The 13,130-nt window shown below is 32.8% G+C and overlaps 4 protein-coding genes across 4 annotated transcripts in view; 3 read left to right on the forward strand and 1 right to left on the reverse strand.

Annotated features, from left to right (window-relative positions):
* Positions 1–4,725, reverse strand: part of LOC107022499 — a 6,646-nt gene extending 1,921 nt beyond the window's left edge. The window contains exon 1 of the mRNA XM_027917974.1: positions 4,360–4,725. Within this exon, the coding sequence (XP_027773775.1) occupies positions 4,360–4,668 (309 nt within the window). The 5' untranslated portion in view covers positions 4,669–4,725. The remainder of the gene's footprint in view (positions 1–4,359) is intronic.
* Positions 652–2,485, forward strand: LOC114077588 (uncharacterized protein DDB_G0290685-like). The gene is made up of 5 exons (XM_027917836.1): positions 652–810; positions 888–925; positions 1,021–1,132; positions 1,214–1,269; positions 1,374–2,485. The coding sequence occupies exons 1-5, from the start codon at positions 706–708 to the stop codon at positions 2,353–2,355; spliced, it is 1,293 nt and encodes a 430-aa protein (XP_027773637.1). The 5' UTR covers positions 652–705; the 3' UTR covers positions 2,356–2,485.
* Positions 4,726–5,897: 1,172 nt separating the features above from the next.
* LOC114077497 (acidic leucine-rich nuclear phosphoprotein 32-related protein-like) lies at positions 5,898–7,323 on the forward strand. The gene is made up of 5 exons (XM_027917434.1): positions 5,898–6,190; positions 6,323–6,357; positions 6,432–6,537; positions 6,622–6,683; positions 6,759–7,323. The coding sequence occupies exons 1-5, from the start codon at positions 6,083–6,085 to the stop codon at positions 7,117–7,119; spliced, it is 672 nt and encodes a 223-aa protein (XP_027773235.1). The 5' UTR covers positions 5,898–6,082; the 3' UTR covers positions 7,120–7,323.
* Positions 7,324–8,567: 1,244 nt separating this feature from the next.
* LOC114077493 (uncharacterized protein DDB_G0290685-like) lies at positions 8,568–11,769 on the forward strand. Its single transcript, XM_027917423.1, has 6 exons — positions 8,568–8,687; positions 8,768–8,802; positions 8,884–8,983; positions 9,065–9,120; positions 9,202–9,551; positions 11,463–11,769. Exons 1-6 carry the CDS (start codon positions 8,568–8,570, stop codon positions 11,615–11,617), a joined length of 816 nt encoding a protein of 271 aa, XP_027773224.1. The 3' UTR covers positions 11,618–11,769.
* Positions 11,770–13,130: the final 1,361 nt, after the last annotated feature.

Consider the following 13,130-nt stretch of genomic DNA (forward strand, 5'->3'; position numbering starts at 1 on the left):
GAAAAACATCAATTTAAAAAAAATATTTTCAATTTCAAAATTTTATTTTTTCACCCGATCCCTGACCCCCACCCCTTCCACCCACCACCGGCCACCCACCCTCTACCGAAAAGATTAATTTTGCTTTTTAAAAATATTTTCAACTTTAAATTTTTATTTTTGAACTCCTACCCTCCTCTCGCCAGCCCCTACCACCCACTCACCCCCAAAAAATTATTTTTTTAAAATATTATCAAATTCAAATTTTTATTTTTTCACTCCTATCCCCTCCCCCTGCCCCTCCACTCAAAAAAATAATTTTATTTTAAAAAAATATTTTTTTTTATTTTTCTTTTTTTTGTAAAAAAATATTTTCAATTTCATAAATTATTTTCTACTCTAGTGAAAATAAAAAATGTCTCTTAAAAACATTTTTCTTCGTACCAAACGCACCCTATCAGTAACTTGCTTTTATTTCTAGCTATCAGCTGACATTAATTATTTTTCTTTATTGTGCATGCGTATTTGAAGATATAAGTAAAAATAGAATTTAGTTGGATTTCCCTCCTTTCTGATTAACAGTGAATTTGGATTCAAGAATCAAGAAGTGGATTTTCTATATTTACATTTTTCTCCTTTCTTGAATTCTCATTTCCATCGGTTCAGCTCCAAGCTAAGTTCTTCCACTTTGTTCTTTGTTGAAGAAAATTTGTTCTGTGATCCACAATGTCCACTTTTGGAGTTTCCGATCATCTAATCAGCATGCATGATTTCATCCTTTGCTATTTCTGCGAAACTCGAGTTGCATTCATCGAGGACTTCATTCCTAATGTAAGGATTCTCTCTGCATCAATTTGGCTTAATTCTTGACTCATTATGTTCATGGTCATGTCTTGTACACGTTGCAGGCGGATGACTTAGTGTATGGAGGGTACATTAATAGATTGTAAGTCTCATGATTTCAGAAATTGCTTATTTTATGTGATTTATGAAATTATGATTTGCCTAAGCTTTTTTCTGAGGTTTGTGTATTATATGTAGGTTTCATTATAGGGCAATAATTAACAACCGAGGTCATCTAGAACAACGTGATGGAAATACCCTACTCAATACTTACTGTGTCCAATGTGGAATTTGGTTCGGCTGGAAACTTGTAAGATACTTACTAATATTAAAAAGCATTTGATTTGGTTGCTCTATATTTCTTAAAATACAGAATTTATGATTTCTTCAGGTTAGGACTATCCAACAGTCGGATTACTTTGTAGTAGGAAGATACTTTATGAAACTGTAAGTTTCTAATTACAAATTTGCAAATTGAGACTGTCTGTCTGTAAACGAATAAATGTAGTATGACTTGTAAGGTGTTTATTCAAATGAATATTTTATGGCAGGGAGCTGCTTAGATACCAGAGTGGTCAAACACTGCATGATGCTGTCTTTGGAGTCGCTAATCAACAGGGTCCTAATGGAGGTGCTAATGCTGTTCAAAATGAAGTCGCTAATGAACAGGATCCTAATGGAGGTGCTAATGCTGTTCAAAATGAAGTCGTGAATGAACAGGATGCTAATGGAGGTGCTAATGCTGTTCAAAATGAAGTCGCGAATGAACAGGCTCCTGAAGGAGGTGCTAATGAACAGGCTTCTATTGGAGGTGCTAATGCTGTTCAAAATAGAGTCGCTAATGAACCGGCTCCTAATGGAGGTGCTAATGCTGTTCAAAATGAAGTCGCAAATGAACATGATCCTAATGGAGGTGCTAATGCTGTTCAAAATGAAGTCGCGAATGAACAGGCTCCTAATGGAGGTGCTAATGCTGTTCAAAATAGAGTCGCTAATGAACCGGCTCCTAATGGAGGTGCTAATGCTGTTCAAAATGAAGTCGTGAATGAACATGATCCTAATGGAAGTGCTAATGCTGTTCAAAATGAAGTCGCGAATGAACAGGATCCTGATGGAGGTGCTAATGCTGTTCAAAATGGAGTCACTAATGAACAGGCTCCTGATGGAGGTGCTAATGCTGTTCAAAATGAAGTCGCAAATGAACAGGCTCCTGATGGAGGTGCTAATGCTGTTCAAAATGAAGTCGCAAATGAACAGGCTCCTAATGGAGGTGCTAATGCTGTTCAAAATGGAGTCGCTAATGAACAGGCTCCTAATGGAGGTGCTAATGCTGTTCAAAATGGAGTAGCTAATGAACAGGCTCCTGAAGGAGGTGCTAATGCTGTTCAAAATGGAGTCGCTAATGAACAGGCTCCTGATGGAGGTGCTAATGCTGTTCAAAACAGAGTCGCTAATGAACAAAATCGTGGTCAACATCTAGACAGGATAATGAGACTAAGAACACTTAGACCACGGCGGAATAGACCGTATTGATGAATATGCAGACATTGATAGCCTACTCATGCTGATCAAAGTACAGAAAGATACACTCTTTCTGAAATAGAGTTCATACTTTACAAAATGCTAATGTATAATTGTGTGATATCTCTTTTTCTCTTTTTGATTTTGGGATCATATTAGTACTTCAGGTTGGAACAAAGCAATTGACATTGAACTTTTTACCTGTTTGAGCATTGATACTACTGTCTCTATATGCTGCTTATTTTTTGATGCGAGTATGTGTGAGGTTAGATTTTAACAGACATGCTGAGAATTGTGGAATCAATGGCTTTTACTCTTATCCTGAAGCTATGAGCATGTGGCAAATGTTTTAGAAAGGGTAAAAGCAATAAGGTCATTTTGTAGTAACAAATATGTGAGGCTTGGTATCTGTTTCATTTGAAGTCTCTAAATCTGCAATATTTGGAGCATATTTACTGCTTTCGAACTCTGATAGTCTGAATGCTATTAAGAGCTAATACATATCCTGGTTCTTGGTCTAGATTAAACGTTTCATTTCGACAGTCTGAATGCTATTAGTGTTAAGCTAAGGAGAAGAGGAAGTAGAAACTTAATTTCTCAAGAAGTGAATCCTCAACAAGAGGAGAGGACCATTTCTATAACAAGAACACAAGATATAAAAGACTTTTTCAAGTCTTTTATACTTCACTACGATGAAATCCCTGATGATGATTGCATCAATTGTCTTTGCTGCGGAACTCGAGGTGTATTCATCAGGGATTGCTATGCTACTTCTGTATGTATTCCCACTCTCACTGCATCATTATTTCTTGCAATTTGTTATCAACACACCAAATGGTTCTGTCATCTGTGGGCTACATTTTCTATGATACTCCAAAGTAAATGTATTAATTTCTTCTTAATTGGTCTCATCTGTTCCGAATTGTCTCTTTTGATAAAATTGCACTATTCACTTCATAAAGTGGACATGTAAGATTAATCCTCCATTTTGACAGCTATTTGTATCATTCATTCAGCACTCTGTTATATTATTGACTAAGCAAAGAAACTTACTATGCTCATTTTCTTGTCTCGTACATTTTGCAGACATCCGATCTATCATGGATCTTTCATAATGTTTAAGTCTCATGTTTGGAAATTGGGCTTTACAGACGAGCTTAAACATTTTTCTGCAGTCTTGAGGCATATGTACATATGTTACAAACCTTTATATATGCAGGTTTAATGTCGAAGTACCAGAGGACAAGCCATATCTTCAAGTAGAAGAAGATGGCAGAAACCTAGCCGACACTTACTGTATTAATTGTGGAAACCTGCAAGGCTCGAAAGTTGTAAGTACCAAAGAACGATTTTGTTCTTCATTTTTAATTTTTTTCTTACAGAATTTATGATTTCTCCAGATTGCAATGGTCAAACCTAGCATTTTTGTTAGAAAAGGAGAATTCATTATAAGATTGTATGTAAGTTTCTGACAACAAATTTTTAGATTAAGACTCTTCACATGTGGTGTGACATGTAAGATGTTCTAATGATGAGTAACAGTGGCAGAAGCGAGATTGGTCCTGATAATCAAGATGAAGGTGCGAACAAACAGGAGGCGCTAATGAAGATGTAGATCTGCTGGCTTAGGGAATAGATCTAAATACAAACCTATGAAGCATTCATCTGTGATATTTGTTTCTGTAATGTATGTATTAGGAGTTTGTTCTTGATTCAACAATTAGTATGTCCAGTCTCTTATTTCTGATATAAACAATTGAATACTTTTTAGATCTCATTTTCACATCTCTTTTAACATCTGAAGAATTGCACATATGAAATTCAACAAATTAACAAAAATAAATCCAGCAGCAGGAAGACGATCAATGTACTCAAAACCAAACTCTGTTCATTGATACTGTAATGAGAAATTACAACATCTAGAGCATAAGAACAACACTACAGAGATCCAAGACAAACTTATACGCAATTGTAAACTAAACCTACATTTACTACCAACATACAACCCCCAATCTAACCGCCAAATCCATAGAGAGTCCTTCCCTGTCTCTTAAGAGCATAGACAACATCCATAGCAGTGACAGTCTTCCTCCTGGCGTGCTCAGTGTAGGTGACAGAATCGCGAATCACATTCTCCAAAAAGATCTTCAACACTCCACGGGTCTCCTCATAGATGAGACCAGAGATACGCTTCACACCACCCCTACGAGCAAGCCTGCGAATCGCTGGCTTAGTGATACCTTGGATGTTGTCTCTTAGAACCTTCCTGTGCCTCTTGGCTCCTCCCTTTCCCAATCCCTTGCCTCCCTTTCCACGACCAGACATTTTCACAGAGAAATTTGAAGAAGATGTAGTTTCTAGGGTTTTGAATTTGGGTGAATTGAACTCGTTAGGGTGGTGGGTATTTATATTTGGTAGGCGGGTTCCAAATATGGCGGGGAATAAATCGTAGCCGCTCATATTTGGGGATTTACTTGGTCATCGACGGATGGTACTTTCGATCCATGTGAGAAGCGGAGATTGAATATAAGCCGTTGATTAGAAGATCTACGGATGTTAATTAAAATGAGTAGTGTAGATTTCTACCAGTCCCTTGGTTTTTCTTTTATGATTTTTAAATATTTCAAATTTTTAATTATTATAAATTATAAAAAGAATTACATTGTTTTCAAATATAATAAAAAAATTCTAACATTCCATATCTAAATTCATGGTAAAATTATACCTTATAACTTGGATATGTTTAGCTATTATACTATCGTTCTTTACATGTTGCATAAGTTGTTATTTTTTACATTCGATGAAAATGTATTATTATCATCAAAATATTTCCTAAGATGATAGTATATATTAAAATGTTGTTGGTGGGGGTAAGTAAGGTAATGTTTCGATGTTCTTTATATTCAATAAAAGTATATTACTATCATCAAAGTATTTCCTCAGATTGTATTATATATTAAATTTTTTGGAAAAGTAAATGTATTTATCGTCGTTAATAAAAGATCACAATTTGTTAGCATTATTTTTTATTTAAAAAAATATTTTATATGGCTAATGAAATTTTTCTATACAAATTTAAATTAATTAAACTTTAAAACGAAAACTAATGCAAAACGCATAAAGACACGCATTCGTGAAGGGGGCAAAGTAAAATGTCAATAGTGTCGTAAATTCTTCTTAAAATATATAGTTTGGAGGGTAAATTGTACAACCTTCGTAAAATAAGATATATTTTTTTTTCTATGGGTTCGTGAAGCAATTTCAACTTTCACCAAGATATAACTTTTTGTACTGCTCGAAAATAGAAATTAAAGTCAGCAGTAAAACAGACAACGACTCAATATTTATTTATTTGTAAGAAAAATGTTCAAAAACTTAGATTTTAGATATAGATATAAAAAATAAAAGACATTTTTTAATTTTATAAATAAACCTTATAAGTTACGATCTCTCTGAAAAGTCACGACCGATAACTCATTAAAAAAGTCATTAACTTATAAGAAAAAGTCACAATCCTTTCAAATTGCAACCTTTTTCTCTTGGTGTCTTTTCAGACCCTTGTAAAAACCCATATAACTCTTCTCAACTCGATTCATTACTGAACTGTTTTTTCTTTTATCTGGTTCGCCGCTAGTGTTTTGTCTTTTATTAGTTTTCATTATCAACCATCTCTGTTACATCATTCCGATTTGATTCTTTTTCATTTGTTTTGTTTTTTGGTCCTGTAACAGTTGATACAATGGGATTTTTGTATCTTGTCGATTTGGATGAATATCCAAAAGAGGATATCGTCCATTGTAACATATGCGAAACCAGAATTGGATTAGCCAACGATTTCATTGATAGCGTATATATCTTACTCTCTCAGGGTCTTTCTTGCGTTTACATTGTATCCTTTTTCAATGGAAAGTATACATTTTGATGAAATTGCTTGCGATTTGTGTCATGAAATTGTTACTTTTGCCTTGTAATTTTGCAGATAGACTATGAGATGACAGTGGTCTTTCATAAAATGTGAGTATCATGATTTCATTTTGCAACTTCGAAATTTGTTAATTGCCTAAACATTATTCTGTTTGTAAATGCAGGTATAATGTGCAAGTGGACGAAGAGAAATACCATAGACAAGTAAATGGAAATACCGTAGCTGATACGTACTGTGTCAAATGCGGAATGCTGCTTGGGATGAAACTTGTAAGATGCTAATTAATATTATGTACGTGCTGAATTTATTATTCATTTGCAGTTCGTTTTAACAAATATTTATCTACTATTCAGATTGTAGTCCCTTATAGCAACCAGACTGTGCATCATAGAGAAGGAAACTTTTTGATGAACGCGTGAGTTTCCTACCATTAGGCCAAATGCAATATGATTTGTAAGGTATTAATATGATATTTTTGTGTGCATGGCAGGCTCGAACTTATTGATTGTAATAATAAGCTGATGTATTTAGATGAAACTGAAGAAGATGAAGAGTATGAAGAACAGGATGATGCAGATGCGAATGAGCACGATCATGATCAAGGTGGAGGGGCAGATGAACAGGATCATGATGACGATGGAGGTGCTAATGAGCAAGATCAAGATGAAGAAGATGAAGAGTATGAAGAAGATGGTGGAGGTGCTAATGAGCACGATCATAATCAAGGTGGAGGGGCAGATGAACAGGATCATGATAACGATGGAGGTGCTAATGAGCACCATCATGATCAAGGTGGAGGGACAAATGATCAAGATGGCGTTAATGAACATGAAGATAATGATGAAGATTGAGGCACCAACAAACAAAATGAAGATGCTGATTATACAATATAGATAATGAGCAAAAAATTGATTATGCTATTGAACAAGAAGATGGAGGCTGTTGTAATTGCACGTAGTGGTTGTGTATGTCTAATAATTTCTGAAAATTCTGTTTTCATTTTGGAGACTGAAAACTTACTTGTAAGATCTACCATTCTATAAGTCACGTGTCAACTATTCAAGCAATTCATTATAATCTACCGGTTAAAAGTATAATTATCTTAAAAAGTCACTTAATCAATATAAATAATTTTGATGGCGTCCATTTTTCATACATTAATAAATGGGGAGATTAAAATTGAGATTTGTTGAAATACAGTTGCTCTTTTTGTTATGCAAAACTGAAATACAACTGTATTTTAGAGTGAGTAAAAAGAAAAAGAAGCAAGAAAAGCAACAGTATTTTATTCTCTACCCAGTGGAAAAAAAAACAGATAGTTATTATTTTTAAGACTAAAATATCTCTTGCATATACATATTTATCAATATATCTCTTATTAACATATTTCATAACTTTATTTAATTTTCATTCATGAATTTTATATTTTATTTGTATATAATAATTTTTTATTTTATTTCTGTTTTTATATAATTATTTATATTTTTTATTGTATATGTCATTTACGTATTATTTTACACAATTAGAAATAAAATTAACAACAATACTTTTTCAGAATTAGAAAAAGAGAAAAAATGTAACAACTAAAGATTCGGTTTTCAGACCCTCCCAAAAAAGCAAGGAATGACAAATTTTTCTTTTGTTAAATTTACGTATTATTTTATTTTAATTCTAATTTTGTAAAACTTTAGAGTATTATAACAAAAAAAAAACATAATAGCTAAGATTGAAACAAAGAGAATAGGTAACATATAACAAAAAAGATTCTTCTTTTTAATATTTTTCAACAATATTTATTTATGTATAATAATGATTGAAGATTTGAATATGTATATTTTAATTAATTAAATTAAAAAAGTAATAAAAGTTTTTTGTATTATATGTTTAAAATAGTTTGTTTATACTTGTCTTTTCTCATAATTTGACTATCAAATTTTTTTTTTTTTTTTTAAATTAGTCTAACACAAATTGTTTATCAAAGCACCTTTCAAATTAATAAGTTAAACACAAATTGCTTTTTTTCAAAAGCTAAGCGCTTATAAATAGAAGCGATTTTTAGCGATAAGTCAAACAAGGTCTAAGTTATATTTGTAATTTGTAATATATAATCTGGTATGAGAAATCAAAATGGAAATAGTTTTGGAGGGTAATTTAAATTAAATGGATTGAGAATTAACGGTAAATTCAAGAATCAAGAAGTGACTTTTCTATATATAATATATCAACATTCTCTGTTGTGCATTTCCATAAAATTCACTTGTTCTGCATTTTTCGTCTCTGTTTCTTAGTTCATTCAACAATGAGTAGATACTATTCACTTGAACACAACACTCATGCGATTCCTCCTAATGATACCATCCACTGTCATACTATTGGGTGCAGAAGGCAAGTTGCATCCTTCAGAAATTATATTCAGAAGGTAACAATTCGAATATAATTTCTTCGATTTAGGAAAAATTATTTCAACAAATTCATTTTCTTGTCTTTTACATTTTGCAGACTCTATCAGGAGGACTAGGGCTCTTTGATCGGCTGTAAGTATGAGCAACGTACCTCCAGATATATATGTATACACTTTCTTCTACTGTCTAAGCCTCATTTATATATATATGCAGGATTAATGTTCGTGTAGCAAACACCGTGAAGAATCCTTTTGGAACTACAGTAGCCAGAACTCACTGTAGACTATGTGATAAGATGATCGGATGGAAAATTGTAAGATACTTATATTAAAGATCAGATTTTGTTGCTTTTGAAAAAGAAAAAAAAAACGTACTGAGTTTTTTATTTCTCCAGATTGCAGTCACCTGGCCGTCCAGGTATATTAAAGAAAGAAGATTCATTATGAGATTGTAAGTTTCTAATTACAAAATTTCAGATTGAGAATGTACACATAAACGGTATGGTTAACACAAATGGGTATTTTGTTGCAGGGACCAGCTTAGTTTTTCAAATAATGAAACGATGATTCATCCAATGGAGCAACAAAAAGTCCGCGCTGAGGGGTATGGAGACTCTACTGGAGAAGAAATGAGCACTAATATTGATCAAGATGGAGGCTTAGATAATGATATTTGTAATTACTTGAGGAATCTCCTCCGTCGTGATCAAGATGGATACCTCAATGAGCAAATTGTTAATCAAGTTGTAGGAGCTAATGAGCAAAATGTTGATCAACATGGAGGCGATAAGGAACAGAATCATGATAAAGATGGAGGCGCTATTGAGGAATATGTTGATAAAGATGGAGGCGATAATGAGCAGTTTGTTGATAAAGATGGAGGCGCTAATGAGCTATTTTGAGAAAGATGGAGGCGCTAATAATGAGGAAAATATGAAGGCTCGCCAATGAAACGAAGGAACAAATAGATCATTTGGCTGATGAAATATGCATTTGGGTTATAATATGAAAGAGTGAATTGAATTCGTTTGATGGTTGTTTAGACAAAAATGAAGTTCTAAAGAAGTTTGTTATCTTCTTTGAATAGACAAAATTATTTTCAATTTGGGTTTCACGGGCGTAGAAAATAAAAATGGTGTTTACTTTTTGCTGCAAAATTTGAAGTTTTTCATCATCATAGCATCCTAGATTTTTCTATGAAATTTTGGTTTTTGACTATTTCATCTTGTTAGAAGCAATGAATTGTTAACCTTGGTTAAGAATACTTAGTTAACAAAATGAATCAGAACCATTAAATAAATAAAGACACACGTGTCAATCAATCAAAGCCACACTGACATAATTTGCTACTCTAATTTTACTCATATATATATAATTAGAAATTCCGCAACCGTCGTTATTGTATTCAAACGTTGACATAATTAATTGATACCCAATTATAAGCTAATTTTCTTATATAAAATACATTATTGAGTTGTTTGTTTTTGTACTCCATTTATAATTTATATAAAATACTTCAGATATAATTTTGTTTTACTAACTATAATGTTAAATTTTGTTATATTATATATATTACTTAATTTTAGTGGGACAATGTCAATAAAAACATTACAATGAGAACTTTTTTTTTCCTTAAGAATTTAGCTTAAAGTAAAATTTAATGAAAAAATTATGTAAATTGGTAGGGTGGCGTAGAGTTCTACGTGAAATATCAATAGTTAAGTGACTTTTAAGTTATAAAACAAAATTAAGTAACTTAACGAGAAAACTAGTAATAAACTATGACTCTGACTTTTGAAAAAAATATCCGTAGTTCAGTGACTATTTGAGATATTATCTTGGATGTCATAATGAGATGGGCATCCATTTTTCATGCATTACTAAATGGGGAGATAAAAATTGAGATTTGTTGAAATAACAGTTGCTCTTTTTGTTCTACAAAACTGAAATACAACTGTATTTACCAGTGAGAAAGAAAAGCAACGGTATTTTATTCTATATATTTCTGTCTCCTCGATCAGGATTGAAAAATCAACATTCCCTTCTCTCAACTTTTCCATTTGATATTCAGAATGCCTTCTTCTGATTACTTCCATTGCAGATGCGGAACTCGAGTTGCATTAGTCCAAGATTACGTTGAAATTGATGAGGTATATATGGATTCTATTTTCATCTTTCTTGAATTATTCTTTGCTACTGATTTGAATAAGCACTACTCTCTTATTTTCCTCTTTTGTGCACTTTGCAGGAGCTAACCTTCGTGCTACAAGGGATCTTTACTGATATGTAAGTCTCGTGATTTCACGATAGCTATTTTTTTAAATAATCTACAGTCTGATATGTGTATATATGCAGGTTTAATGTTGTTGTACCAGAGAATGACGAGTCATATCATCAAGTATTAGATGGCAACACCGTAGTCGATACTTTGTGTGTCAACTGTAGGGACCGGCTCGGGTGGAAATTTGTAAGATATTAGTACCAGAGGATTTGCATTTCCCCTTTTTTTTGTTTTTTTTTTTGTTGTTGGTTATACATAATTTTTCCTTTCGCCAGATCGCAGTCGCCCAAGGCAGTCCTTATGAAGCAGGTCAATTCTTGATGATGTTGTAAGTTCAATTGAGAAAATTTGCAAAATGAGACTACACATATCCGATATGCTGTGTAAGGTGTTTACTAATACTAATAATAATTTTTGTGGCAGGGATAAGCTCAATTACACTAATGGTCAACTCTTAGATCCTTATGAACTAGGTGGAGGCCCTAATGAGGAAAATGTTGATCAAGCTGGAGGCGCTAATAATGAGGAAAATGCTGATAATCAAGATGGAGGCGATAATAATGCTGATAATCAAGATGGAGGCGTTAATAATGATGATAATCAAGATGGAGGGGACGATCAACTCGTAGTTTCTAATGGGCATAGTGATCGAAATCCAAACATTTGAACTGAGTGCAGACATCAATAGCTGATGATTTACGAAGATATACACTTGCACTGAGTGCAGTCACTAGAGTTCATAACTGTGTGATATTCAGTTAAAGTACATATTATTACTACTTTGAAAAGCAATTGAGAGTGAACATTTTAGAGCTGGGGTACTTCCGTTCTGTATATGCTGCTTAGTTTCTCTTTAATTTCTTCATACAAGTCATCTGTCAAGCATTTGAGTATAATCGACTGATTAAAATTCACACAACTCTAACGGCTTTTGATCTATGAACAGATAACACAATCCACTCAGGTATTGTTTCATTTGTAATATAGAAATTTGTTTGTGTTATTGAGTTGCATTTCCATTGTTATTGTTGCATTGAATTGTGTATTCTTTGTTACATAAAGAATAATTTTATTTTCTATCTCTTATAAGACATATATAATCTTAATTATTATTCTGAGAAAGAAAAGATGTTACACCTTTCTGATAGTGCACCAATAAAATCATTTTACGTCGAGCACTTTCTATTTAGGTACTTATATTCATTAAAATAGTAGTATGGACATGGTAATACTTCAGGTTGCAATGTAGATATGGTTATGAATCAGTCCAGCCCAATAAGGATATCACACAAATAGATATTGGACCAAGTAGGCTCAACAAAAGCAATAAGGTCAGGCCTTCACAAAGGATAATTTGAAATTCAGACTGAGGGTACGTTTATCGTAGTTAAATAGATTAGAGCATCACTATCCGAGGGCATCAAATGAATTATGTGCAAAGACATTTTTGTGTTCTCATCCCCAACTCTAGAGTCTAAGCTTCTCATCTCCCTCTTGCAATTTATCAGTTACCTAGTTCTTATGTTTAGTATTTCTACTACTCCATTCGTTTAAAAAAGGATGACCTAGTTTGACTTGGAACGAAGTTTAAGAAAAGACAGAGACTTTTTAATCTTGTGGTTCTAAATTAAAGTTATGTTAAATGTACCAAAATGTCCTTTAATCTTGTGGTCTTAAACATGCCACGTGAAAGTTAAAGTTAAAGTGTTGTCAAAAAAGAAAAGGGGTCATTCATTTTGGAACAAACTAAGGAAATAGAGACATTCTTTTTATAAACGGAGGGAGTATTCTGATTGGGTTTATGTTGTTTGCTTTATTGCATTTACGTTTAGGACTTATAATTGAACTCTAGTCTTGTTAATATAGTTGAGAAGTTGATTACTGTTACGTTGGGAGTGAGTATTCTTACAGATATTCACAATTGTTGTTCTTATATATAGTGTGATATTCTGCTTTCTTTTTCAATTTTTGGATTACTCTATGAGTGTGTTTGGAATGAAGGAAAACATTTTCTTGAAAATGTTTTTCAATTTTCTCATATTTGGTTGGGACAAAAGTTTTGAAAAATGTTTTCCAAATCAACTCATTTTCCTCAAAATTAAGGAAAATGACTTCCCTTCAAAAATAAAGAAAAACATTTTCCAAACTTCTCCTCAAATTTCAAATTACATTTTTTTTTT

The sequence above is a fragment of the Solanum pennellii genome, chromosome 6 (genome assembly GCF_001406875.1).
Source record: "Solanum pennellii chromosome 6, SPENNV200".
Classification (NCBI taxonomy): Eukaryota; Viridiplantae; Streptophyta; class Magnoliopsida; order Solanales; family Solanaceae; genus Solanum; species Solanum pennellii.